Source organism: Dromiciops gliroides, chromosome 3, assembly GCF_019393635.1.
Source record: "Dromiciops gliroides isolate mDroGli1 chromosome 3, mDroGli1.pri, whole genome shotgun sequence".
In the NCBI taxonomy this organism is placed as follows: domain Eukaryota; kingdom Metazoa; phylum Chordata; class Mammalia; order Microbiotheria; family Microbiotheriidae; genus Dromiciops; species Dromiciops gliroides.
The window spans coordinates 360,999,042-361,024,867 of NC_057863.1; the positions used below are offsets into that span (position 1 = coordinate 360,999,042).

A 25,826-nucleotide genomic window follows, 5' to 3' on the forward strand; every position below is an offset into this window, starting at 1 on the left:
TTAATTTAGACCTGTGAGCCCACATCCCCTTAGGAATCTGCAAGGTTGCACTCTCCTACAGAGACCTGAAATGGAGTACAGTACTTCCAGGCAAGGTTCATTCCAAACAGACAATATAAATGAACACTCAGTGGTGTGAAGTGTATGTCATAATTAAGGTATTACATAATCATGCCTTTTCTCTGCTGTTAAATACAAAAACAGCATCTTTTACATTATCATATAAAAGCATTTAGGCTGTATTTTTATTTATCACTTTACACTGGTAGTCTCTGGTATGTGTACTCAATAGAAACCAAAGAATTTTGTACACTATTTTTTTTTGTACAATAAAAGATAAAGTGTGCATCAGGTACGCTTGTACATGACAATATTGTACAGTATTTACAATTCAGATATCACCATGAAATTCTGTATTATCTATATACACAATGAAAATTTCTCAGAAACATTTGGACTATTTCTTATAATCACAATTTTTAGTATCATAGAAAAAAGGTTTTCAGTAATCACTTGATGCCTTGTTATTGTCATCTTTCAAGGATTTTGATTAGCTTATCCAGCACTCAGTATCCTTCCTGATCAGAAAAAAATGGTACCACTGTTTCATTTAGCACCCGTTAGTGGTGACAGTTATCTGCCTTGCCTTCGATACTGATATAGTCATAGCTATACCAATACCTATCGACAGATATATGTGCATGTTCCTTTTGATAAATACTGGACCATCAACAAAGACATTCAATGTTATCTGGAAATCTTCCTCCTTTTGGGTTTTGGAGGCTTCACTTGTCTGTCTCCCTGTGGGATTTGGTGAACCTGAAAACGAGGAAGCAAAAAAAAACCTTAAGAGGTGCATACCACAAAAACCACATGATTTCTGAAAAAGACCTATTTGACAGTAACATGCCCAGGTTAGGGTTTTCAGTCACCCATGTTCGTATTCTGCCCTGAAAGGAGATAAGCTCCCTTCCTCAACATCAAATGACGACTCAGGTGACCAATAGTCTAGTTCCAATTTTCTACAAGGTGAATGTATTACCTTGGGAAAGTCAGTTAACCTCTCTGGATCTTATTTTCTTCATCCCTAAACTGAAGGGGTTGGATCAGGTGAGCTTTAAGAACCTTTTCAGTTCTGACCTTCTATGAGCCTATGACTTTTTTCAAAAAAATGACTTTCTTAAAGCAACAGTTGTGCCCACAGTCAATGTACCCCCATAATGAATCTCAGAACAGTAGAAAACTAAGGGCTGATCAGAGGATTAATAGAGTAAACACAATATGCCACTACTCTCCAAATGAATTTAAGACACAAAAAAAGCATTCGGTTGTAGGCATGTATTTTCACCTCTGAGGATCATCAGGCTAATAATTTTGTTTTAATGTGGAGAATGTATAAGTTTAGTATGTGAAAATGTTTTATTTTTCATTTCTTCATCTTACGTACTGTAACTGCTCAGAAAGGCCAAGGATTATTAAGGAATAAACACACAGCAACCCAGAAAAAGGCTGTTCATTAATTAGAATGACTAGGATGTAAAGCAGAATGCCACTACCATCTGTTGGTGGATCTGGGATTGTGTAGGCTGGAGGAGCAGTCAATGGCCTACTCAGCTTTAAATACTTTGTTGTTACACTCCATGCCAGACTAAGCATGGGTAGGGCATGAGCTGCTGCCAAAGCGGTGATTGCTGGGTGCGTGTGGAAGGGGCAGGAAGCTGGCGGTCAGTCTCATGCACTAGGCTGCTTTTGTCTGAGGCCCTGGGGATGCTGGACTAATAAGGGCCCTTGTGAAGTGGTGGTGTGGGTAAGTGGTGGGCAAAGGGCCAGAAGCCACCGACCCCTGTGCTGTATTAAAGGGTAATAAAATTTACACGTGTTACAAGACATATAAAACTGAGGATGTTCAGCTTCTTTGAAGGAATTAGGGAAGTTTCACTTGGAGACAAGACTCAGGTGGCAACATAATCAGTACTATAAAATATAGGAAGGGTTATCATCTGGAAGGGATATGAAACTTAAATTAATAGGATTTTAGTCCTGAAAGGAGCCTGTGAGATCATTTGGTGCAATGCCTCATTTTAGAGATGAGAAGAATGAGGCTCAGAGGAGGTAAAGTGATTTGCCCAAGGTCCCAATGCTACAGATGGCAAGGACAGATTTCCAACCTAGGTCTTTTAACTCTAATTCCACTGCCCTTTTCCTTGTCCTGTTTTGTTTCTCTTAAGTTGTTTTCCAAAGATACAACTTATACTAACGAAATGAGGGAAAGTTACAAGTGGCAGACTTTGGGGCAACCTAAGGAGGAACTTGGACAAGGGAATGGGAAATCACGCTGGTATCTCTGCCAAGAAAACCTCATAAAGTCTTATGTGAGCTGATGATGAGTGAGATGAGCAGAACCAGAAGAACATTGTACACAGTATCATCAACATTGAGTGTTGACCTACTGTGATGGACTAGATTCTTCTCACCAATGCAATGGTACAGAAGAGTTCCAGGGAACTCATGATAGAAGAGGATCTCCAAATCCAAGAAAAAAAAAAAAAGAACTGTGGAGTATAGATGCTGATTGAACCATACTATTTCTTTTGTTTTTGGTGCTGTTTTTTTTTTCTATTTTGAGGTTTTGCATCATTGCTCTGATTTTTTCTCTTATAACAGAACTAATGCAGAAATAGGATTAATGTTATTATGTGTATATATATGTGTGTATAAATATAGATATATCTATATGTATATGTATATAGATATATAGATATAACCTATATCAGATTACCTGCTGTCTAGGGGAGGGGGGAGGGAGGGAGAAAAATCTGAAATTGTAAAGCTTGTATAAACAAAAGTTGAGAACTATCTTTATATGTAACGGCAAAAATAAAATACCTTATATGTAAAATAAATAAATAAATAAATTCAGAATTAAAAAAAAAAGAATCAGATGGTTTTGACCATAGCCACTCATCAAAACAATATATTGACATGTAATAAATTCATCTCTGTTTTTCATGGAAGAAATGTCAAAAAAAAAAAAAAGAAAACTTCATTAAAAATAGGGTCACACAGAGTTGGTCGTGACTGAACAACTGGACAACAACAATGAACTTATTAAGAATTATTCATATTCAGGGCAGCTAGGTGGCACAGTGGATAGAGCACCAGCTTTGGAGTCAGGAGGACCTGAGTTCAAATCTAGCCTCAGACACTTGACACAACCTGTGTGACCCTGGGCAAGTCATGTAACCCCAGTTGTTTCACACAAAAAAAAATTATTGATATTCAACAATGTAATGGACAAACCTTATGAGGTCATTAAGTTCCTTGTCATTGTGGAGGGACCTTACTAAATATAATGCTGCTATTAGAGTTGATAATTCTAGACATCTGGGGGGGGGATGATTTTAGGAGGAAAAAGGGACTATAAATTAGAACTGGATTCTATTTGGACTTTGCTACCAGCTGACTTCCTGTTTAACGGGAACCATTCTTAGTGCACTGGACCTAACTATTCCCTTGAATGCTGGGCCTGGAGTCTGGAAGAGTTCAAATATGTCCTCAAACACTTACTAGTGGTATGACCCTGGGCAAGCAATTTAACTTCTGTGTGATTCAGTTTCCTCCACTGTAAAAGGGGACCTACCTCCCAGCATTATTGTTAAGGTAATATTTGTAAAGTGCTTAGCACAATGCCTGGCACAAAGTACAAAGCATTTAATAAATTATTGTTCACTTCCCTCTTCCCTTCCTGGGAACAAAACTGACTATACATTTCTGTTACCCAGTTCTAATGCAATAAATATAAGTAATACTTAAGAGATATAGTTATAAAAATTTTAATAGGCCTTAGGATATTATTATTTAAGCAGATTTGTTAAAATATAAAATAGGCATGAACAAACTTCCAAGTAAATAGGAAAAAAGTTGCTTTTAATGTTTAATGATCCTGGATAATCAATATATTTAAAGGCTCTTCAAATTTATATTTAAGATTTCTATTTATGATTTCTACATTAGAGAAGATATGAACCATGGAAGAATGGATCGTATTTCTCTTATACTTAGGATCATATGAATGAATGAAAAAGCCTTTATTAAGTGCTTATGTGCTAAGTATTCAGAATACAAGTAGAAAAGATAAATGATAGGATTTAGATCACAGAGATCATCTAATCCAACAGCCTTATATTATAGATATGGAAGTTGAGGCCCATAGAGGTTGAATGATTTATTTAGGATCACACAGATAATAAGTAGAAAAGCTAGAATTTGAACTCATGTGAGTCCAGCATTCTTTTTGTTATCCAGTGCTACTTTCTGTGTTACACATGTCTTGCACATGTGTGTATGAATGTTAAAAAAGGTAATTACTTATTTAATACAGAAGATTACTGAATTAAATTTTATTACATCAGAATTTTGTGTTAAAATTTTTCTTTTTTAAATATCAGAATAGAAAGGAACTTAAAAGGCTTAATGATTCTTCTTAGCCTTATATCTAGAAATCCTAGCTCTGCCATTTCCTATCTGTGTAGCCTTAGGCAAGTCCTAAGGATATAATGAGTTCTACTTTCCTTATTTGCACATTTTTTGGGGGGGCGGGGCAATGAGAGTTAAGTGACTTGCCCAGGGTCACACAAGTGTCAATTGTCTGAGGCTGGATTTGACCTCAGGTCCTCCAGAATCCAGGCTCCATGCTTTATCCACTGCACCACCTAGCTGCCTGTTAATTGCAAAATTGATGGGGGTACTCTAGACAACCTCTCAGGTTCCTCTCAGTTCTAAACCGGAGATACTATGACTGCCTTTCCAATGAGATACTATCAGTTCTATGGATACTTATAAACTTAATATTTAATCATATTTGATGTAAATAATATATCATTGGGCTAAATTAAAGCAAGGTATTACTAACTGGGTTTCAATGTTTTGTTACTTAGACTTTAAAAGGAAATATAGACTTGTCACATGTGATAGAAAAAAATTACTTTCTGGAAATAAATATACAATTAACACTGATACATTTTTTTTCCAAATTATTCTGAGTGTTTTCTGATGCCAGTTTTTTTACCCTCTAATTTACTTGGGAAATTATATCTGATCACCTGATAGCATCACCACAGAGGAGTTACTGAAAACAACATCCTTCTTTTCAAAGCAGTATACTGAATGTTTGTTTGTTTTTGTTTTTGTCAAAGCAGTATAGTGAATGTCAAAAAGAAGTCACTTACATTCCCAGATATTTTGTCCAATTCACTCATGGCCTCATGAATAGCAGCTTCTAAATGGTTGTTTAGCTTTCCACTTCTAAATTAAGGAGAAAAAATACCATATAGATTTAACATATTTCTTTCTGATTTTACCATTGTTTACTTTCAGGCTTTATGACATCAAGATCACAAACAGTCCCACTAGGGAGCAGGAATGGGTATTAACAGCTGGCAGATTAGGTGTCATTGTACTGTATTTGTGCTTCTTACCTCTGAACAGAAAATACTCAGCATTGCACTATGTAAAATATCAGCATCTATACATGAGACAGATTGTGGAAAGAGGCACGATCACATCCAGTTTTCCCTCTTAGATTTTTCTCCCCCAATTTATGATGCCCTTTGAGAAGAGCTAATTTTGAGCTAAATTCTTTTTCTTGCAGAGACTATCATAAATACTCAGGGCAGGCCCTACTCAGCCAGACCACAGAGGCAGCCACCAGGTTTCTTGGTAGGGGCTGATCTTTGTTTCATCCTGTTCAGTTGAATGATTTTATTCAACTTAATAAAGGGCAGATGAGCTGAACTGCATGTACTGGCCACTAGGGAGCTCCCTCTCCCTTACTGCAACATTACAGTGCCAGGCTTAACCAACTAAGAATGAAATCCCCATTCATATGAACAGCTTCACTTTACTCACCCCAGTAGGAGTCAGTCCCTATTCAGGCACTCACTTAATAAGGTCCCAACATTTTCCTTGGCTATAGTGATTTAATTCTTTTAGAGATCAAAATCAGAGTTCCAATAATTTCATGCATGTTCTTTCCTTTTGACCTTCTTATTTTTGAACTAGGTGTCCCATAGGCATCTTAAACTCAAGGAGTCTAAAACAGAATTCATTTTTCTTTCCCTCCAAACCCACCCCCTTTTATATTGTCAAAGACACTGGTACCGTTCTAATCACTTAGTTTTGCAACATTGGTGTCATGAATGAATGATTAATGAAAAAGCATTTTTAAATGCTTATTGTACAAAATCCTGCTCTAAGCACTGGAGATACAAAAACAGAGATAGCCCTTGCTCTCAAGAAGCTCACAATCTCATGTGGGAGACAACACATATAGCACCAGATATTTCAATTGTAAGTCAGATGAAAAGGTCCCAAAGTCCTTAGGGTGGAGTAACAAAGTGGACCTCATCCCTGACTCCTCACTCTCACCTCATGCCACATGTCCAATCACTGTCAGTTCTTGTCAGCTCTATGTCAACAAGATCATTCTAATTCATCACTACTCACATAGGCCCAGTCCTAGTTCAGGCCTGATCACTCCTCACCTGGATCATTGTAATAGTGTCTTAATGGGTCTCCCTGTCCTAAGTCTCTCTTCATTTCAAGGCACAGCTGTCCAAGTGATTTTCCTAAAGCACTTTACCCTCCTAGCCCATATTTAGTGGTTCCCTATTCTCTCTAGCATTCGATATAAAATACTCTCTCTGGTATCTAAAGCTCTTCAGGACACTGTCCCTTGTTATCTTTCCAGACTTCTTACACATCAAAACCCTCCATATACTCTATTATCTTCCCTGCTGGCCAGTTGCTCCTCACACACTACACTCTATCTCCTCTCTCTGTGTCCATGCCCTGGCTGCCTCCCATGCCCTGAATGCATTTCCTGCTTACATGCAGCTCTTTTAGAATCCCTGGCCCCATTCCTTTCCTGGTCCTCTTTCCCCTGAGAGGCTAGTGTCTTTGCCTCTACAGTTACCTTGCATCTATTTGCATGTATCTCATATATTCCTGCATAGTATGTATGAGGGATTTGGATTCTGGCCACCAGACAGTTGACAGAATTACGGAAAGTAAGGGGCACAGAACAGAAGTAACCAGATATTGATATGCTAATGCTAGAAGCCTACATCCTGACACCCCTTTGTGAAGCATGGAATTCTCTGACTGAATTTGGAAGGTTAAGCTGGGCCATGGCCCTGGTGGCCTTTAAAAAAGCTAAGCCTGTTAAACCTGACAGTAAAACAGTTTGAGTTTGAGGCATTAGAAGCAGGGAGCAATTTTGTGGAATGTGATCTCTTCTCTTTTAGGGGTAGGGGAAAGGATCATGTCTCCTCTCCCTTTAGAGGCCAAATTCAAGGGAGGGAGTTAAGACAGATACTATCAGGTAGGCACAGACACAAAAAGGCAACATTCAAAGCAGGAAGCAGCTTCAAGGAATGGGATCCTCTGGCAGCAAAGAAGAGAAATAACTATGGGAGTATGAGAGAATTAACTCTGGCAGTAGAGTTCTGAAGGCAAGCAGTCCTGATATTTCTAGAAAATTAGTCTTTGTGGTTTGACATTTTGGGAATCACTAGCAAGTTCATGGAAATATCAGATTTTAGACAAGAAGCACTTATTAAGCACCTTCTATATGCTGGGAACTGTGCAAAGAAGGGCAAAAGATAGTATAGTCCCCTGCTCTCAATGATGGAAAGGATATGTAAACAACTATGTGCAAACAAGATATATACAGATAATCAAAAGAAGACACTAGCACTGTGTGTGGGTGGGGGAGCTGAGATTTTAGTAGGAACTTGAAGGAAGACATGAGGTAGAGATGAAGAGGGAGAGAATTCTAGGAATGGGGACAGCCTATGAATGTAGTCAGCAGATGGAAAGTCTAGTGTGAGGAATGCAAGGAAGTCATTGTCACTGGATCACAGAATAAGTGGGGAGGACTAAGATATAACAAGAATGGAAAGATGGGGAGAAAGAGGCTTACGAAGGCTTCAGAGACCAAGCAAAAGATGCTATGTTTGATCCTGAAGATGACAAGATAGGTGGCTACTGGAATTTATTGAGTGTGTGTCTCATGGTTGGACCTGTGCTTTAGGAAGATCACTCTAGGACAGGTGAGTGCAGGATAGCCTGTAGTGGGGAGAGATTTGAGGCTGGGAGGCTAACAAGCGGGCTGTTGCAATACTCCCGGTGTGAGAAGATAAGGGCCTGTATGTAGCAGGAGAGAAAGGGATGTATGCAAGAGATGTTAAGAAGGTAAAATCAATCAGTCTTGGCAACATACTGAATGTAGGGGATGAGAGAGAGTGAAGAGCTGAGGGTGACACCTAAGTTGTGAGCTGGGGAGACTTGGAGGATGGTGGTAACCTTGACAGTCATAGGGAAATTAGGAGGAAAGGAAGGTTTAGGGGTAAAGATAATGAATTCAGTTTTGGACATGTTGAGTTTAGGATGTCTGTGGGACATATAGTGTGATTTGTCTAACAAGCAATTGGAGATTAGAGACTAGAGATTAGCAAAGAGGTTAGAGCTATGATAATCAAGAATCATCTGCATAATTGAATCCATAGGAGCTAATGGGATCACCAAGTGAAATAATATAGAGGGAAAAGAGAAGATAGAACAGGACAGTTTCCTATTAAGACACCCATGTTTACCCACATGTTCAAAAATATTTATAGCTTCTCTTTTTGTGGTGGCAAGGAATTGGAAATTGAGGGGATACCCATCAATTGGGGAATGTCTGAACAAGTTGTGGTATATGAATGTAATGAAATACTATTGTGCTGTAAGAAACAATGAGAAGGCAAATTTCAGAGAAACCTGGAAAGAGTTACATGAACTGATGCTGAGTGAGATGAACAGAACCAGGAGAACATTGTATACAGTATCAACAACATTGTGTGTTGATCAACTGTGATAGACTTGATTCTTCTCAGCAATACAATGGTCCAAGATAGTTCCAAAGGACTCATGATGGAACATGCTCTCCAAATCCAGAAAAAAAAAGAACTGTGGCAATCTAGATGCAGATTGAACCATACTATTTCTATTTTTTTGTTTTTCTTTTTTGAGGTTTTTCCCTTTTTCTCTACTTCTTCTTTCATAGCATGACTAATGCAGAAATATGTTTAATGTGATTGTACATATATAACTTGTATCAGATTGCTTGCTGTCTTGGGGAGGGAGGAAAGGGAGGGAGAAAATGTTGAAAAACTATCTCTACATGTAACTTGAAAATAACAAAATACTTCTATAATTAAAAAAAAAAGAAACCCATGTTTAGCAGTGTAATGATTGGAATGATGCCACCTACTGGAGACTTGCTGTGGGAAAGCTCCGCCATGAGGAAAATGCCTCAGAGGGCAAGGCCATGTGGCTTTTCCTTGGCATCAGGAAGTGATGTTTGCTCATGGGTGCTGTCTATGAAGGCTACCAGCCAATCAACTTGAGGAGCCTCCTATTTTCTGGGAGGAGACAGGAAGGAGGAGAGAGAGCCTGCGCGGAGAGCTCTCGCTCTATTTTGGGTTCCTGACTTGATGGTGGTGGTGGCAGCAGAGGACTTCACAGGAAATTTGAGGAAAGATAGGAATGCCAGGCTGTTGGAATTCTGTTCTCAATCATTTTCTTTCTATTTTTTCAATAAACCCTTAAAAACCTAAACTCGTTTTATCAGTGATTTTAGTCAGTTTCCCCCCAAACTGGGGAAACAGATTAGAATCCACATTTAGAATCTTAAATTACACAGCAGGCATGACGTGGATGAACATCCAGCAAAAGAGACTGAGAAGAAGCAGCCATATAGAGAGGAGAACCAGGATAGAGTAGTGTCCTGAAAACCTAGAGAGAACAGGGTGTCAAGAAGGAGTTTAGAGTACTCCATCATGGATTTTCATTTTATAGATGAAGAACTTGACTTGTTCAAGATCATGCAGGCAGTAAACCACAGGACTATGATGAGAAATGTAACGATTGGAATAACGCCACCTGCTGGATACTTACTGTAGAAGAGTTCTGCCCATGAAGGGAAGGTCTTTGAGGGCAAGACCAGGAGTCAGGAAGTGACGCGGACTAGTGGGAGGAGGAAGGAAGAGACTGGCGCTGACTCCGGCGCTCTTTCCTCTGGACTCTGGTGGAGAAGGGAGCTAGAAATGTGCTCTCCCTTTAATAGATAGGAATCTAGGCCTTTCTCTCTCTCTTTACTAAATTCTTATTCTCCTTAATAAATGCTTAAAAGTCTAACTCTTGCTAAAGCTTATAATTTATTGGCGACCACTCATTAGATATTTTAGACAGTTTAGCTAGAATTTTAACCCTTAACAGATGGCTGACCACGAAGGGATAGCTAAACCTCAGTCTTCTTCTGATCTTCTGGTTGGGTAAGAAATTTCCCCTCCCTCTCCCTTTAACTGCTAAGTACTGGCGTACTGGCTGGGTTTTCCCTTTAAGTTTTTTCGAATGGACCTTTTAAACTCCCTAATTACCCTATTTTTGATTTTAGTCTGTTTAACCAGACAAATGGGAGATAAGATCATGTTAATGCTTTGTTTTTGTGGATTTTCTATTTTTCTTTTTATTTTTGTTAAAAGAGCCAGCAACTTACTCACACAAGGAAATATCACTCCCTCTCCCAACCATGCTTTTTCAGAGAAACCTGAAGAGATTCCTGCAGCTTTTCCCAATTCTAACACTAATTGTTGCTCTAATTTTGCATGCCTGGAGGCAATGACCCACCCTCTAGAAGCTTTTAATCCCCTAGCACCTGGAGGCAAAGTGGGGGAAGAGGAATCCAGGCCTGAGTTCAAAATCAAGTCTGATTCAAATTGCTCTGGTCCCTCCCCTCCTCTCCAGACCCCACCCTCTACTCCTCCTATGGCCAAGCCCATAGCTTCCCCTGCCTGGGAAGTCCAGAGATCTGGTGCGCATGCTCAACTTTTTCTACCTGCATTTGCAGCTTCAGGCTCAGCCCTTCCCTGGCCTGGCTGTGCTTTTGAGACAATCTTAGAAAACTCTTTAAATTCCAGATATGCTCGTTTTGTTCATAATTTTGCTAACCTGCTTTTGTCTTTAATTAGTAATCTTATAAAGCATTTGTATGGTGAAAAGCCCGACAGACAATATAGAGGGGTTAAAGAAGAAAAACTTAAGCTGAATAAGAATGACAATCAACATAGTTCAAGACTCTGCTTCTTTTGCCATGGAAGGGTATATATTTTACAGAAATGTAGAAGTAAGAAACAAGGTATTGATATGAGTATTGGGGATTTTAGATATCAGAATCAAAAGTGTTCTGAATTCACTCAGAGTAATAGTATCAGTTCAGAGGTTACATAGGATTTCTATGCTATTACATATACATTTTGGAATTAATGGTATAGGTTTATTTTCATAGAGATTTTCATGCTTTTGAGATTGTGTCTTATACTTAGTTTCTAAAACAAGGAGAATATTTGTAAAAGCTTTTTATAGTCATGCGATCAAGTTTATATTTTATAAGACTCTTATTAATATTAAATTCATATTCATTTAGATTTCCCTAGTTTGAATTTCATTGTCTTTTATTATTCCACGTGTATTTTCTTCTATTCATTCATCTATCTATTTTTAAACATGGTTTTGATTTCATAATACAATGTTAATTCTAGGAGTATTGTGCTCCCATATTCTGAGTTGTTTGTTTTTGTTATTTTTTTTTCCTCAACTGATTATTTTATCAAACTCTTTAAAGCATTTCCCTGGCAAATTGGTTGCCATGGCAAGTGTAAATTGATTCTAGAAGTATTATTTTTGATAAGCATATTCCCCCCCAAAAAAAAAAAAAGAGGGGAACATTTGTAAAAGTTCTTTAAGATTGTGTTGTGCTTTAACTTGTATTTAAATATGTTCAGATTTTTCAAAAAAGTAATTGTATACTAAGTTAAGAAAAAGGGGTATTATTTGAAATTGTTGCATAATTATATATTGTGTTCTGAGTCAAGATGTATTCACATTTTTTGCGATCATTTATTATCCTCAATTTTTAAATCCATATGAGACTTGGATTATGGGAATTTATCATTTAAGACATTAATTGCCTTTATTCTGAGTTATCAGATGCCAGTCCAATCACAAGAGGAATACGTGCAAGAGCAGACACTGAACTGTCACATGAGGGGAGACATGCATGAAGTCAAGGTATGGCCGAGGGAACGGCTTTTGACAAATGTTGAGGTTGGATTCTCTTGGTTTAATATTTTATTTTATTTTTCCCCACAATATTGTACAGATGGCTGGAAGTATTCATCCCACCCATCTCACTTCTACACCTGGCTTCTATGCTCCCTCCTATATGCCTGATGCCATGGACATCTTAATCCCATGGATCTGATTAAGTCTGACTCAGTTTCCTCCAATATGTTCGGTGGCATGGACGTATATTCCATCCACCTATTTTAAGCCTGGCATACTGTATGGGCAGTACATATTGCTCAAGTGTGGGAATGCTCATATCCCATCATTTCTCTGTTCTTTTATGGTAACCCCCATAATTATTTCAGGTGTCATGATAAATACAGTGTTGAATTTGGCCTTGACACCTGTTACCAATTATATTAGATTTTCTAATTTCTCATAATGGCATGAGGATAATTAGGCAGATGATGCAAAAAGTGATGAAACAAAGATAAAAATTATTTTTAAAAATTAATATCACAGCAATTGTCTTCTCAGTAATATTATAATTTTAAAGAATGTTTCAATTTTGTTTTATTATATGTTTCATGTGTAACAACTAAGATTCTGAATTCCCTTAGACATGTTTTTGAGAACTTTCATTGTTTGATTTGATTATTGATAAAGCTATTTTAAAGTTGTGTTAAGCTCAATTTTGTAGGAAATTTTCCTGGCTGATTACCAGCATCCACACATCAACCCCTGAAAAGACTTCCATTCCACGATTACACCTAGAGGACATCTGAGAAAAGACTTTCAGAGACTTTAAATGAACAGTTTTGATTTGTTCTTTTTGTTGGTTTTTTTTCTCTTTCTGTTATAATATACACCATCTGTAACATGTATTCTCTGCAGAGGCCCTCCCTTTGCAAGACTAATGTCAAAGCGTCGGTTCATGAGGACAAAAAAAAAAAAATCGCCCCTCTGGACAAAACTTTCCTCTCTTCCTTTTCTATATTGTTGTTCACATATTATTAGTTAGCAATAGTTATTATATTGTTTTTACTGTTCCGTCAAGGAAACATTTTGTTTCTTGAGGAACAACAGGGGGGACTGTAACGATTGGAATAACGCCACCTGCTGGATACTTACTGTAGAAGAGTTCTGCCCATGAAGGGAAGGTCTTTGAGGGCAAGACCAGGAGTCAGGAAGTGACGCGGACTAGTGGGAGGAGGAAGGAAGAGACTGGCGTTGACTCCGGCGCTCTTTCCTCTGGACTCTGGTGGAGAAGGGAGCTAGAAATGTGCTCTCCCTTTAATAGATAGGAATCTAGGCCTTTCTCTCTCTCTTTACCAAATTCTTATTCTCCTTAATAAATGCTTAAAAGTCTAACTCTTGCTAAAGCTTATAATTTATTGGCGACCACTCATTAGATATTTTAGACAGTTTAGCTAGAATTTTAACCCTTAACAGAAACCAGGTCTGCTCATTCCAAATCCAGTTCTTTCCACTCTGCTACCAGGTCGCATAGGTAGATTGAGAAGTGAAAGGAGCTAGGAAGGTTTGCTCAAGTTTTGGCATATGCTTTTGTGGAAGTTCTTCACTGTAAGGTAAAGGTGGCTCTGTGAGTCCTGTTTTTTTCTGTAACCACTCACTTCAACTCTATACAATTTCTGACTACTTTAGTTGTGAAGAACGAGTTGCCTTCTCAATCTATTGACTTTGCTTTCTTTCCTGTGGCAACTGCATTAACATAATTAACCAATCAACACACATTTATTAAGTACCTACTATATGTTAGGAAGAGATTTTAGAGGTCAATTTATCTATCATAACCCTAAAAACTGGTGATTAGGTTTGTGCTTGAATACTTCTAGTCTTGGGGAGACTACTACCTCATAAAGAGCTTATTCCATTGCTATCCATTTTAAATTGAAAATTCTTCTCTCTATTGAATTGAAATCTTCTCTGTAACTTCTAACTAGAGGCCCAATTCTACCCTTTGAAGCTACCCAGAATAACTTAAATCCATCTTGCACAGGGGAGTCTTTTAAATAATCTCTGGCAACTACCATGTTCTTCCTGCTCCTTCTAGGCTAAACATCCCTATTTCCTTCAATAGTTCTTCATACATCTTTTCCAGTCACTTCAAATATCTAGTCTCACTTCTTTGGACTCATTCCTGTTTGCCAATTTCCCTTTTAAAAAGTGACAGCTATAACCGAACACAATATTCCAAATGAATGCACCCTAAGATCATATTAGCAGGGCAGCTAGGTGGCGCAGTGGATAGAGCACCGGCCCTGGATTCAGGAGGACCTGAGTTCAAATCCGGCCCTAGACACTTAACACTTACTGGCTGTGTGACCCCGGGCAAGTCACTTAACCCCAATTGCCTCACCAAAAACCACACACACACACACACACACACACACACACACACACAAAAACAAAACAACAACAACAACAATAAAGATCATATTAGCTCACACTGCTTATACATTAACTGAATTATTCATTTATTCAACAAACATTTAAGTATATATAACACATGCAATACACAGTGCTAAGCACTGAGGGAAGGCTAAAAAATAAATGTCATATAGTCCCAGCACTCAAGAAGTTTAAAATATAGTAGGCTACTGATTTTATTGAATTTATTGTCAACTAAAACCCTTTCAAAGCCCTTTTCAAATTATATGTCATATCTTCTAATCTTATACTTAACATGGTACAAGATTTTATATTTACTATTATTAAATATCACTTTAAGTATTTTAGAATCTTATTTCCTTTATCCAACACATGATTTATTATTCCCAGCTCTATGCCACCTGAAGATTTGATAAGTATGCCAGATATATCTCCATCTCTGTTACCCAGAAAAATAATGAATAGAATACAGATGAAGACAGAGTTTTTAAACCCACCACTAGAGGCCTCTCCAGATTGACAGTGATCAATAACTGGCACTTTGAGAATGATCATTCAAGAAGCTGGGGCTCTCCCTATCTTTATTTAACTCACATTAACTCCATCCTGTCCAGAAAAGTATCACAAAAGACTGTCAAATGCCTTCATAATTAAGACCATAGATTTAGAGTTAGCATGGATCATAGAGATCATCTAGTCCAACTCTCTGTCCCCCTCCTTCTTCCAGATGAGGTCTAGAGAAGGTATGTGGCTTGCAAGATCACACAGGAACTAATTAGCAAAGCAAAAAACAGAGAACTATACTTAGCTCTTTTAGTTCCAAATTTTTGTACCCTTTCCATTAGACCCAAAGGCAGGTATTAGTGTCCATTCCATAATTCAATTAAACGATTCAACAAACATTTATTAAATGTTTACTTTCTGAAAGCCACCATGCAGACAAAAATGAAAGTCTCTGTCCTCAATAAGTTTATATTCTGGGGTGTGTGTGTGTGTGTGTGTGTGTGTGTGTGTGTGTGAGAGACAAAGATAAATATAATACAAGATATAAGATGGGAAATGGAGGTAAAGAAGAGATCCAGAGGATTCTAAGAATATTTGGAGAGACAGGTAGGTATATGAAGGAGTGCCCCACAGAAGAGGAAGGCTTGATCTCTCTCTCTCCTGCCACCCTCAACTTTGTTTCCTATACATCAAATCTCATTCTCCTTAGTTTTAAATATTGTTTTAAAAGGCCATGTTTTTCTTTTTCTTTTCTTTTCTTTTTTTTTTAGTGAGGCAATTGGGGTTAAGTGACTTGTCTAGGGTCACACAGCTAGTAAGTGTTAAGTGTCTGAGGCCGGATTTGAACTCAGGTACTCCTGACTCCAGGGCCGGTGCTCTATCCACTGCGCCACCTAGCTGCCCCAGCCATGTTTTTCTAACAGGGAGTAGGATTTTATTAAAAATATACGTCTTTGTACAGATAGTGATATGTCAGATTAACAAACTTATATTTTTTTAATTTAATTTTTGGTAGTTGAGTATTTTCCAGTTGAAAAATAAAAGAATGAATGCCATTGACATTAAATTACGGAGAAAATTTGGTTATGATGGGCTTGGTTAAAGTACACTTTTACTCTGGTATATAATCTCATAGAATATTACTATTATTCAGTTATTAAGGGTCAAATATGTGCATGACACAGACACCAAGGAATGAACATTGTGAAGGAATTAAGTGAAAAGGCCAGTCTCTTTTACCCAAATGGTTGGCCTAGGTAGCTTATAAATTCCTCTCCAATGGCACTTCCATGATTCTATGAAAGATTGAAGAAGACTATGCTGTCAGAGACAAAGAGAACAGGAATAGTTCTGCTAACCAGATCTAGATATCCTACAAAAATTAAGGTGTATTTGTTTAACAACAAAACAATAGAGTATAAATCAAAATCTTTTATTTGAAGCAGGAAAAGTTTTATGTGTTTGGTTTTCCCCCAAAGATTCTGCTATCATTAGCCCTAAGCAGCAGGATGAAAAGAGCATTAGACAAGTCCTGAGAAGGGAACTGGCCCTAGAAACTCACTTCTGATGCTTCCTGGGGATGTAGCCATGGGTGAGGAGTCAACCTCTCTGAACTTTCTTATTTGTGAAATGATGCCTGTAGTATTTTGTAGTGTGAGGATCAAAGGAGATACTGTCTATGAAATACATCATAAACTTTAAAGCCCTAAATCAGCCGGCTGCTTTTTATTGCCTGATATTCCTCCTCTGATGCCTCCTTGTGGTGCAGAAATGTCACCGGGTTTTTAGGGGGTCATACACAAGCTTTGGCACAGGTTCCATCATGCTGGAAAGATGCTGAATGGGATCCTGATAACAGACTCTATCTACTTTCCAAGGACCAGACTAGCAGAGCACATAAAAGTTGGACACCAGTAGGCTGGCCACCAGATGACTAATTTCTGTGCCATGACAACACATGAAGCAAACAAAGATAAAAAACGGCCTTCAGGCTCATTTAGCTCCCTTGTACTTTGACATTAATGAGAGCAGAATGGCCAAAAAGGGAGCAAAGGATGATGCTTAGAATTTTTAGATGATCTTTCTTTCTTTTTTTTTTTTAAATTTTTTTTTTTTTTTTTTTAGTGAGGCAATTGGGGTTAAGTGACTTGCCCAGGGTCACACAGCTAGTAAGTGTTAAGTGTCTGAGGTCGGATTTGAACTCAGGTCCTCCTGAATCCAGGGCCGGTGCTCTATCCACTGCGCCACCTAGCTGCCCCTTTAGATGATCTTTAAACAGGAAGTAAATTGTTTCTCTAAATCTAAGACCCTTGTCCATTGACCACCGAGTGAACACACTACTGGAAGAAACCAAATTGTATCAATCTCAACATTTTTGCTATACATGAAATCAGGAGAAAAAATACCACAGCCATGTGGAAGGATGACTCACATTTGGAGAGGCAAATAAAGATGCTGGGTTTATGGTAGGCTCAAAGTAAATAAGAAACATAATTTCATGTAGGTAGGTTGTAAACCCAAGAACCTTGGGATATACAGTGCACACAGTATTCCAGCCTTGCTCCAAGCCTGATCTCCACAATCATAATCCAGGGGAAGAAAAGTGGTAAAAAATGGGACCATCATCCTCCCTCTCCCCCCACCAACCACCAACCCAGCTGCCACCAGACAGGTAAGCTAAAGCAGTGCTCCTCAGAACAGCAAACTGGTCATCAGTCTTGCCCTTGCTGTCATCACCTAAGGGATCAACCCTTGTGAAGATGTTCTGTTGATGCCTTTGCAGTTACTTTGGCTCCTGTTTCCTCAGAAGCTGTGGCTGCTGAAGATACGGGAAACAAAGTCCTCACCATTAAGGTCCTTGGCACTGTTAAATGGCTTACTATTAGTAGTAGACGTAATTTTAATGATAAAAATGATATCAAAGATGGTACAATACTATCAGCTTTGCTGCTGCACCTTTGGGGCTTTCCAAGTGACTTGCAGATGAAACCCCCTTTATGTGTCATCTTCCTCTTTTACAATGTGCACTCCTTGACTGCAAGGCCTATCTTTTTTCTAATTGGATCCCCAGGGCTTGGCATGGAGGTTTGTAGATAGCAAGCACTTAATAAATATTCTTCTTTGATTCATTTATTTCATTATAGTACTCACAAAAAAGCATCTCCAAAAAGACAACTATGAAAATATTTTCAGTTTATGTTCTAACATCTATTATGGAGGATGAAGAGGTAGAGAAATTCTTTTCTTTCTTTTTAATTTTTTTTTGCTTGGCAATGAAGATTAAGTGACTTTCCCAGGGTGACACAGCTAGTAATTTCAAGTGTCTGATGCTGGATTTGAACTCAGGTCCTCCTCAATCCAGGGCTGATGCTTTATCCATTGTGCCACCTAGCTGCCCTTAAATAGAGAAATTCTATGTAGAACTTGATATGCTCCTTGATGACTTCGATGAAAAGGTGAGTATAAGGCAGAATGGAAAAAAAAAAGTTGGAAAATATGGCCCAGGAATAAAAAAAACAAGAGGACAAAGGCCTGCATAGTACTAAACCAGAAATGCAGACTAGACAATAATATGGTTAGATGGATTAAGGCCTCAAAGAGTAGTTGTTAATGGTTCAATGGTGCTTGGTCTTTGTTGTTCAACATTTTTACCAATGACTTGGATAAAGGTATAGATGACAATGATCAGTGACATAAACCTGGGAGCGCTAGCTTCCGGTGGAGAAGAGTTAAGGGATCCCCAAATATCTTATTAGGCTACAGCACTGAGGTATATTTAGTAAGATAAAGTTCGGTAGGGATAAATGTACAGTCTTACACTTGGGTAAAAAAGTAATTAATACGTAAAAGATGAGGGAAATGTAGTTTGGACAGTAGTTGTCCTGAAAAAGATCTGGGGATTGTAGTGAATTGCAAGCTCAATGGGTCAGCAGTGTGATATATCAGAAAAAAAAAAAGCTAATGACTCCGTCTCTCTTGGCTCTGTCCTACCTTTGTGATGACTCTCTCACTGGATCCTCCCTTTCTGTGCTTTTGTTATGTGTGGTCACTTCTCAAAGCTCGCTCTTAGGCCCTCTTTTCTTTCTCTACACTTTTTGTGAGCAGATTAGCTACCAAGGGTTCAGTTATCATTTCTATGTAGCCAGTTCCCTAGTCTATATATTCAGGTCTCATCTCTCTACCTTGAGTTCTGCATTACTATCTGTTGGACAATTCTTTTTGAATGTCCTCTACCTTCTTCAAACTTTCCTATTCCCATTGAAAGCATCATGATGTTTGTACTCACCCAGACTCACAACCTTGGCTTTTATTTTTCCTTCCATATCCAACCAACTGCCAAGCTTTGTTGATTTTCACCTCCACGACACCGCTCACATGTAAGTCTCCTCCTCTTTACTCACATTCACTCTCCCAGTTCGGGTCCTCATTACTGCTTTTGCTGCTTCCAGTCTCTTCCCTCTCTGATCTATTTTCATGTAGCTATAAAACTGATATTTGTACAACACCAATATGACCATGTCACTTCCCTATTAAAAAAACAAAACTCCAAGGCTCCCTATTGCTTCTAGGATAAAGTACCAACTTCTCAGCCTGCCATCTAAAGTCCTTCCCAATCTGGCTACCACTTGTCTGTCCAGTTATAGTTCACATTACTCCTCTTAATTCACTTACTCAAACTGCCCTGATGGTTGTTTTCTGTACACAGGAGCATCCCACGCCTCTGCAGCAGAGGTGACAACTCCCATGTCTGAAATGTTCTCCATTCTCACTCATGGATTATAAAAACTTTCCTTTCCTTCAGAAGACAGTTCAGGCACCCTCCCACCTTCACCCCATACATCCAAGGCTTTTCCTAATTCCCCTGTTGTCATCATTCTCTACTTCTTGAAATTTCTTTATATTTTGTTTTATATATTTTCTTTACTTGTTGGTGAGCACAGATCATAGCGCCAGCCAATCAAAGCCAATGTTGGAAGGACAATACTTAACTACATGTTACTTTTAGAAATAACAGGAACAAAAAATGAAATCCTAGATTCAGAATATGCTGGAATTCAAGAACATTTCCTTTAAAATATAATTAATGGTTCTAGCTATACCACTGATTGTAGCTATACCACTGATGTTTGGGTAGAGATAGAGTGACAACAATTAATTGAAAAACGTAAAAACTATTTTATTCTTTAAAAAAATCAAGAGACTCAGAAATGAAGAAAGGCTTTCCTGTCACAGTGGCAGACACTATTCTTACAGTAACAGGGTAGGCTACGGAAAGGTATAGTCATTAGAGAATTTAGAATAAGAGTTATGGTCCTATGAAATAAAGGATTAGTAAAAATTCAGCTCTGAAATACAGAGGGCCTCCCTGAGAGTGTCTTCTGCTATTTTCTGTTCCCTGCTGACATTTAATAATAAACATTTTTACTAATGGACACTCTAAAACCTACTTGATTAACCACTAGGCATTTTCATATAATCACGTTTCTAATTATTAATAGAGATAATTGCCATCTTTCATTTTCATTGCATGTGCTGTCACACATTCTTATCTCTGCTAATAAAGAAATCAGGTATAGATTTTGAACTGTATTAGGAACAAGGAGTGGGTAGAGAAATTACATACTGCTTTATGACAAATGACTTTAGAATCTGAATGACTACTTCATGCAGAAATAAACAAACAGAAGTGGAATTTGATTAGGAGGAACCCTAGGCTGTTGACTGGATTCATCAGTGAATGCTGGCATATCTAAGCAAATTCTATATTCTGAACTATCAGTTGCTGATTTTGCAATGAAGCTATGGTTTATTTCATTATTTGTACTTAGTTTTTGTCAGTATTGGATTTAGGCTACAAACAGAAGCAGTACAGCATAGTAGGGAAAACAATGAACTGGCAGGCAGTCATATGATGACAGAGCCAGAGATCATCCAAATCTACTACTCTCATTTTATACATGAGGAAACTGAGGCCTTGAGAGGTAAAGTGACTTATTTAAGGTCCCACAGCTAGCATGTAGCAGAGCTGGTCTATGGTCCAAATCCCTCTTATTCCCAATCCAGTGGTCTTTATACTACCATGGTGCTTCTTTAGTGGATGTCCCAGGAAAAGGCTTCAGAAGGCCTGGTTTCTAATGTACCGTCTGCCACACAAATTACTTTACTTCTCAGGGACTTGGTGTTCTCATGTATAAAATTGAGGGATTAGACTAAATGATCTAAAAAGTCCCTTTCAGCTACAAATTTCATGACTATGATTCTAAAATACTTCCTAAGTATAAACATATATGAATGAATGGGGCAGCTAGATGGCGCAGTGGATAAAGCACCCGCCCTGGATTCAGGAGGACCTGAGTTCAAATGTGGTCTCAGACACTTGAAACTTACTAGCTGTGTGACCCAGGGCAAGTCACTTAATCCCCATTGTCCCGCAAACCCCACCCCCAAACAAACAAAACAAAACAAATAAAAAACAAAATAAAACAAAAACAAACCACATATGAGTTATGGAAAAGAGTCAATGGTTGACTAATTGGAAAATTAGTTATTAAACTCATTAAGTATCCAAATTCTTCATGAGAAATCTGGATGGTAACATCTTAAAGCAGTAGAAAATTTAAAAATAAAATAAAAGTTATTATTTTAATTTATAATAAAAAAGAATGTGTAAAAATGATTTGTTTACTGTGACTAAGATGAAATACATATATTTGTTAATAATAGATACATTATAATCTCATGGGCTCAAATTTATAAAGTTTTAAAAAATTTCTAATGGTTTTCTTAGATAAGGTTAAATGACATTTTGAGGAAACCATAAGTACACACAAGGAACATCAAGACAAATGCATTTGTTTTACATTTGACTATGCTTTTGACTAATCTTTATCTACCCTCATGTTTATTGAATATCTACAATTTTATGAGAAAATTTCTCCTTTCTATATGCTACCATTTACATAATCAGTAAGAGAAAGTTTATGTGTGTGCATGTAGATATATGTATATATACATACATACTCTCTTATCTCTCTATCTACAGATAGTGTGTATGTATGTATGTATGCATGTGTGTATGAAAAAAATTTCAGCATTAGCTGCAAGTATTTATTTCCTTCCCGTAATATCAACTTTTTTTTGACCATTTAAGTTAGCACAATAGATAACCTATCTTGCTGTGAAATACTGAAGACATCATAAGGGGTTTTTACATAAAAATATTTGTTCAATGAATATTTTATAATTAATGTCTCTTTGCAAAACTGTGTTACAGATGTTTTACACTTTTCTCTTTTTCATCCAACTATTGTATTAGTTTCTCAGGATTTGCCATTTTCATTAGCTCTGCAGAGAAAATGCCACTTCAGTCACAGTACAGCAGGTAACTAACCAAATTGCTTATTTTCATGTCTTTATGAAGCTTATTTAAAATTTTTTTTAATAAATTAATTTATTTTGGGGGGGAGGGACATTGAGGGTTAAGTGACTTGCCCAGAGTAACACAGCTACTAAAGTGTCAAGCATCTGACGGCAGATTTGAACTCAGGTCCTCCTGAATCCAGGGCCAGTGCTCTATCCACTGCACCACCTAGCTGCCCTATGAAGCCTATTTTGCAACCTATATATGGTCCATAAAAACAACCCACTTGAAATCTTTTAAAATATTTGATATATTGGCAAAGGGTTGCATTGGAGCTACCAATTGATCTGCTAGCTATTTATGCTTTGTAAAGACATGGTCTATCCAGGATAGACCTTAGTGTACTAAGTTCCTAATTTTAAAAACATTTCCCTTGGGTAAAAACTATTCAAAACCCTCATGTCTCTCCATTCCTTAAAAACTCACCATGTCTTATCCTCACTAGTTATTCTATATCTTTTTCTTTTCATAGTCACATTCACTGAAAATGCCATCTATATTCAATGCTTCTACGCCCTTTCCTTTTGCTTTTCTTCTAAACCTTTAGTAGTCTGGTAATCAATCTCATTCAACTAAAACTGCCCTCTCTGAAGTTACCAATGATTTCTCTGTAACTACTTTTGCCCTGAACGTACCAAGATCACCTAAAAATGGAGACAGCCACCCTGTGAAATTCCAGGAGTATGCTTCTAGGAAGAAGATACTCTTCACTCTCCTATCACATGGATGCAACTCAGAATAGGCTGCACCTTTTTTTTTTTTTTAATTTAAAATTTTTTTTGGTGAGGCAATTGGGGTTAAGTGACTTGCCCAGGGTCACACAGCTAGTAAGTGTCTGAGGCCGGATTTGAACTCAGGTACTCCTGAATCCAGGGCCAGTGCTTATCCACTGCACCATCTAGCTGCCCCCAGGCTACATCTTTATAAACTGCCAGGCTAGGACATTCATTCTTTTTCCTGTGGCATACGGAAAGGTTCATTCACAGCTCGGGCACCATGAACTGAATTGAAGAAAGAGAAAAGGCTACCTTTCCCTACTCTCTTTTACTGAGAGATGGACTTGGGTTTGGTTGTTTTTGTTTGTATTGTCTGAACTTTTTATCTCTAGATGTAGGGAGGTAGAATCCCCACTGAACCTAGAATCTAATCACTGATGACCGTGGAGCTAGAATTCCAGGCTAGATGTTCTAGTCAGACCACCAGGGAAGCTCTGAGAAGCTAGGATGTCTAGGAGTCAAACCTAGGAGGGGCTTTGAATTTGGAACATGAGATTGTGCTAACTGAAACTGAACCTGAACCTAAGCAGTAAACCCAGTTCTAATTCCCTTTTTCCTACTTAGATATTGGGGGTGGGGAACATTTGTATATTTATTCCTATTATTCTTTGTTAGTAATTATTCCTTTGTAAAAGCTAATCTGTTAAATTGTGAAACAGAAGTGGGGGGGCAGGGGCCCTTCTAAAATTTGAGGAACATCATTGATGGGGATGGGAGATAATGGCAGAAAGCCTAGATATTCCAACTCTCCCTATGGTATTGGAGAATCCTGGGGAAGAGGTGAAAAGTAACCAATTCAGGCACCAGGGGGCAGGACAGTAACTGTTACCTCTTAAATACCAGATCTAATGGCCCTCTCTTAATCCTTATCCTTCTTGTCCTCCATAGCATTTGACACTGTGGATCAATTTTTCCTGGTTTTTACCACAATGCTTTCACCTGGTTCTCTTCTTACCTATCTGACTGCTCTTTCTGAATTTCCTTTGCTCCTGTCTCTCCTTCACAGAGCTGCCACCCTAGTTCAGACCCTCACTACTTTTTCACTGGACCATTATAATCATCTTCTAAATGGTTCCCCTGCTTCAAGTGTCTTCCAGCCTCCATTTAGCTGAGAAAGTGTAGTTCTGGTCACATCATCACCAGATCCCCTGAACTCAATGAACTCCAGTGGCTCTCAATTATCTACAGGATCAAATATAAAGTCTTCTGTTTGGCACCTAAAGTTCTTCATAACTTGGCCCTTTTCTACCCCCTCTACCCCCACCCAGTCCTTTTTACACTTTATTCCTCTCCATGAGTTTAGTCAGTTACACTAGCTAGTTGTTCATCCTATGCCATCTCATCTTTGGTCTCAGTAACGCTGTCTTGGATCTTCTCCATGTCTGGAATGCTCACTTTTTTCTCTTCTGCCTCTTAGTTTCTCCCTAGCTTCCTATAAGAATCAGATCCCATCTTTTGCCAGAGACTCTTCTCAGTCTCTCCAGGTGCTAGGGAGGGTTTTTCCCTCTTAGACTATCTTCCATTTGCTCTGTATATATCCTGTATGTACCTAGTCATTTACATAGTGTTTCTCCCATTAGAATGCAAGCTTCTTGAGGCCAGTGACTGCTTTTGCACCTCTTAAAATCTCTTGTGCTTAACAGAGTGCCTAAGAATAGAAAGTACTTAGTAAATTATTGACTAACTATGCCACCATCCTGTAGAATGAGTTACCAAATTTTGAACTAGCTTAGAGGGATTAGAGAACCTTCATCTATATGGAACTAATTAAGGTCCAGAAGGTATCCTAGTGCTTCATTGGCTGGGAAAATCCTGATGTGGTGGTCTGGCTCCAGGTCTTCCTACTGCTAAGAATTCTACCTTTGGACACTTTCCTCAGAGTCTACCCGTATAGGGGCAATGGGGTTTTCCCAATCTCTATAGAACCAGTTGTAAATTTTTTCTATTGTTGGTGGAATGTAGCTCCAGAATACTTCCTTTAAAATAATCAGCAAATACTGACTAGTTCATAAGATCATAAATTTAAAGCCATAAGGTCATAGATCTTGAGCTGGAAGAGATCTCAAAGGCCAGCCATAGACCAACATCCTAATTTTACAGGTGAGGAAACTGAGGTACAGAGAAGTGAAGTGATTGTCCTAAAGTCATACAGATATAAGTGGCAGACCCATGTCCTCTGACTCTAAATTCTATGATCTTTCCACTGCACCATGCCATTGTATCACTATGGGAGTATCTACCCTCTCCAAAGTTGTAAGAAGCTCAAAGACATCACCACTAGGGCCCCAGTGGAGTCTGATAACCCATAACTCAAGTCTGAGACCTTGAACATACCATGGTTTAATCAGAAAATGGAAGGAGAGAAAATTTTTGGTATGGCAGTGGCCCTGACTAGAGGTGATACCAGGGTAAAAGTAACTGCAACAGACCCAAGGAGGGCAGAGAGCTTTCAGGAAGGTCACCATCGGCAGGGCTGAGCAGAAGGAAGAGGGAGTAACAAATCGCTGGTGTGGTCCAAAGGAAGTAGCACTATAAGATCTAGATAA

At 38.3% G+C, this 25,826-nt stretch overlaps 1 protein-coding gene across 2 annotated transcripts in view; it reads right to left on the reverse strand.

Moving 5' to 3' along the window:
- Positions 1-221: 221 nt before the first annotated feature.
- The window catches only part of MBD5 (methyl-CpG binding domain protein 5), a 445,079-nt gene continuing 419,474 nt past the window's right edge, over positions 222-25,826 (reverse strand). For both annotated transcript variants that reach the window (XM_043995606.1, XM_043995607.1), the window contains 2 exons: positions 5,229-5,304; positions 222-819 (listed from right to left, as the gene is read on the reverse strand). In XM_043995606.1, coding sequence (XP_043851541.1) covers positions 748-819; positions 5,229-5,304 — 148 coding nt within the window. In that variant the 3' untranslated portion in view covers positions 222-747. The remainder of the gene's footprint in view (positions 820-5,228; positions 5,305-25,826) is intronic.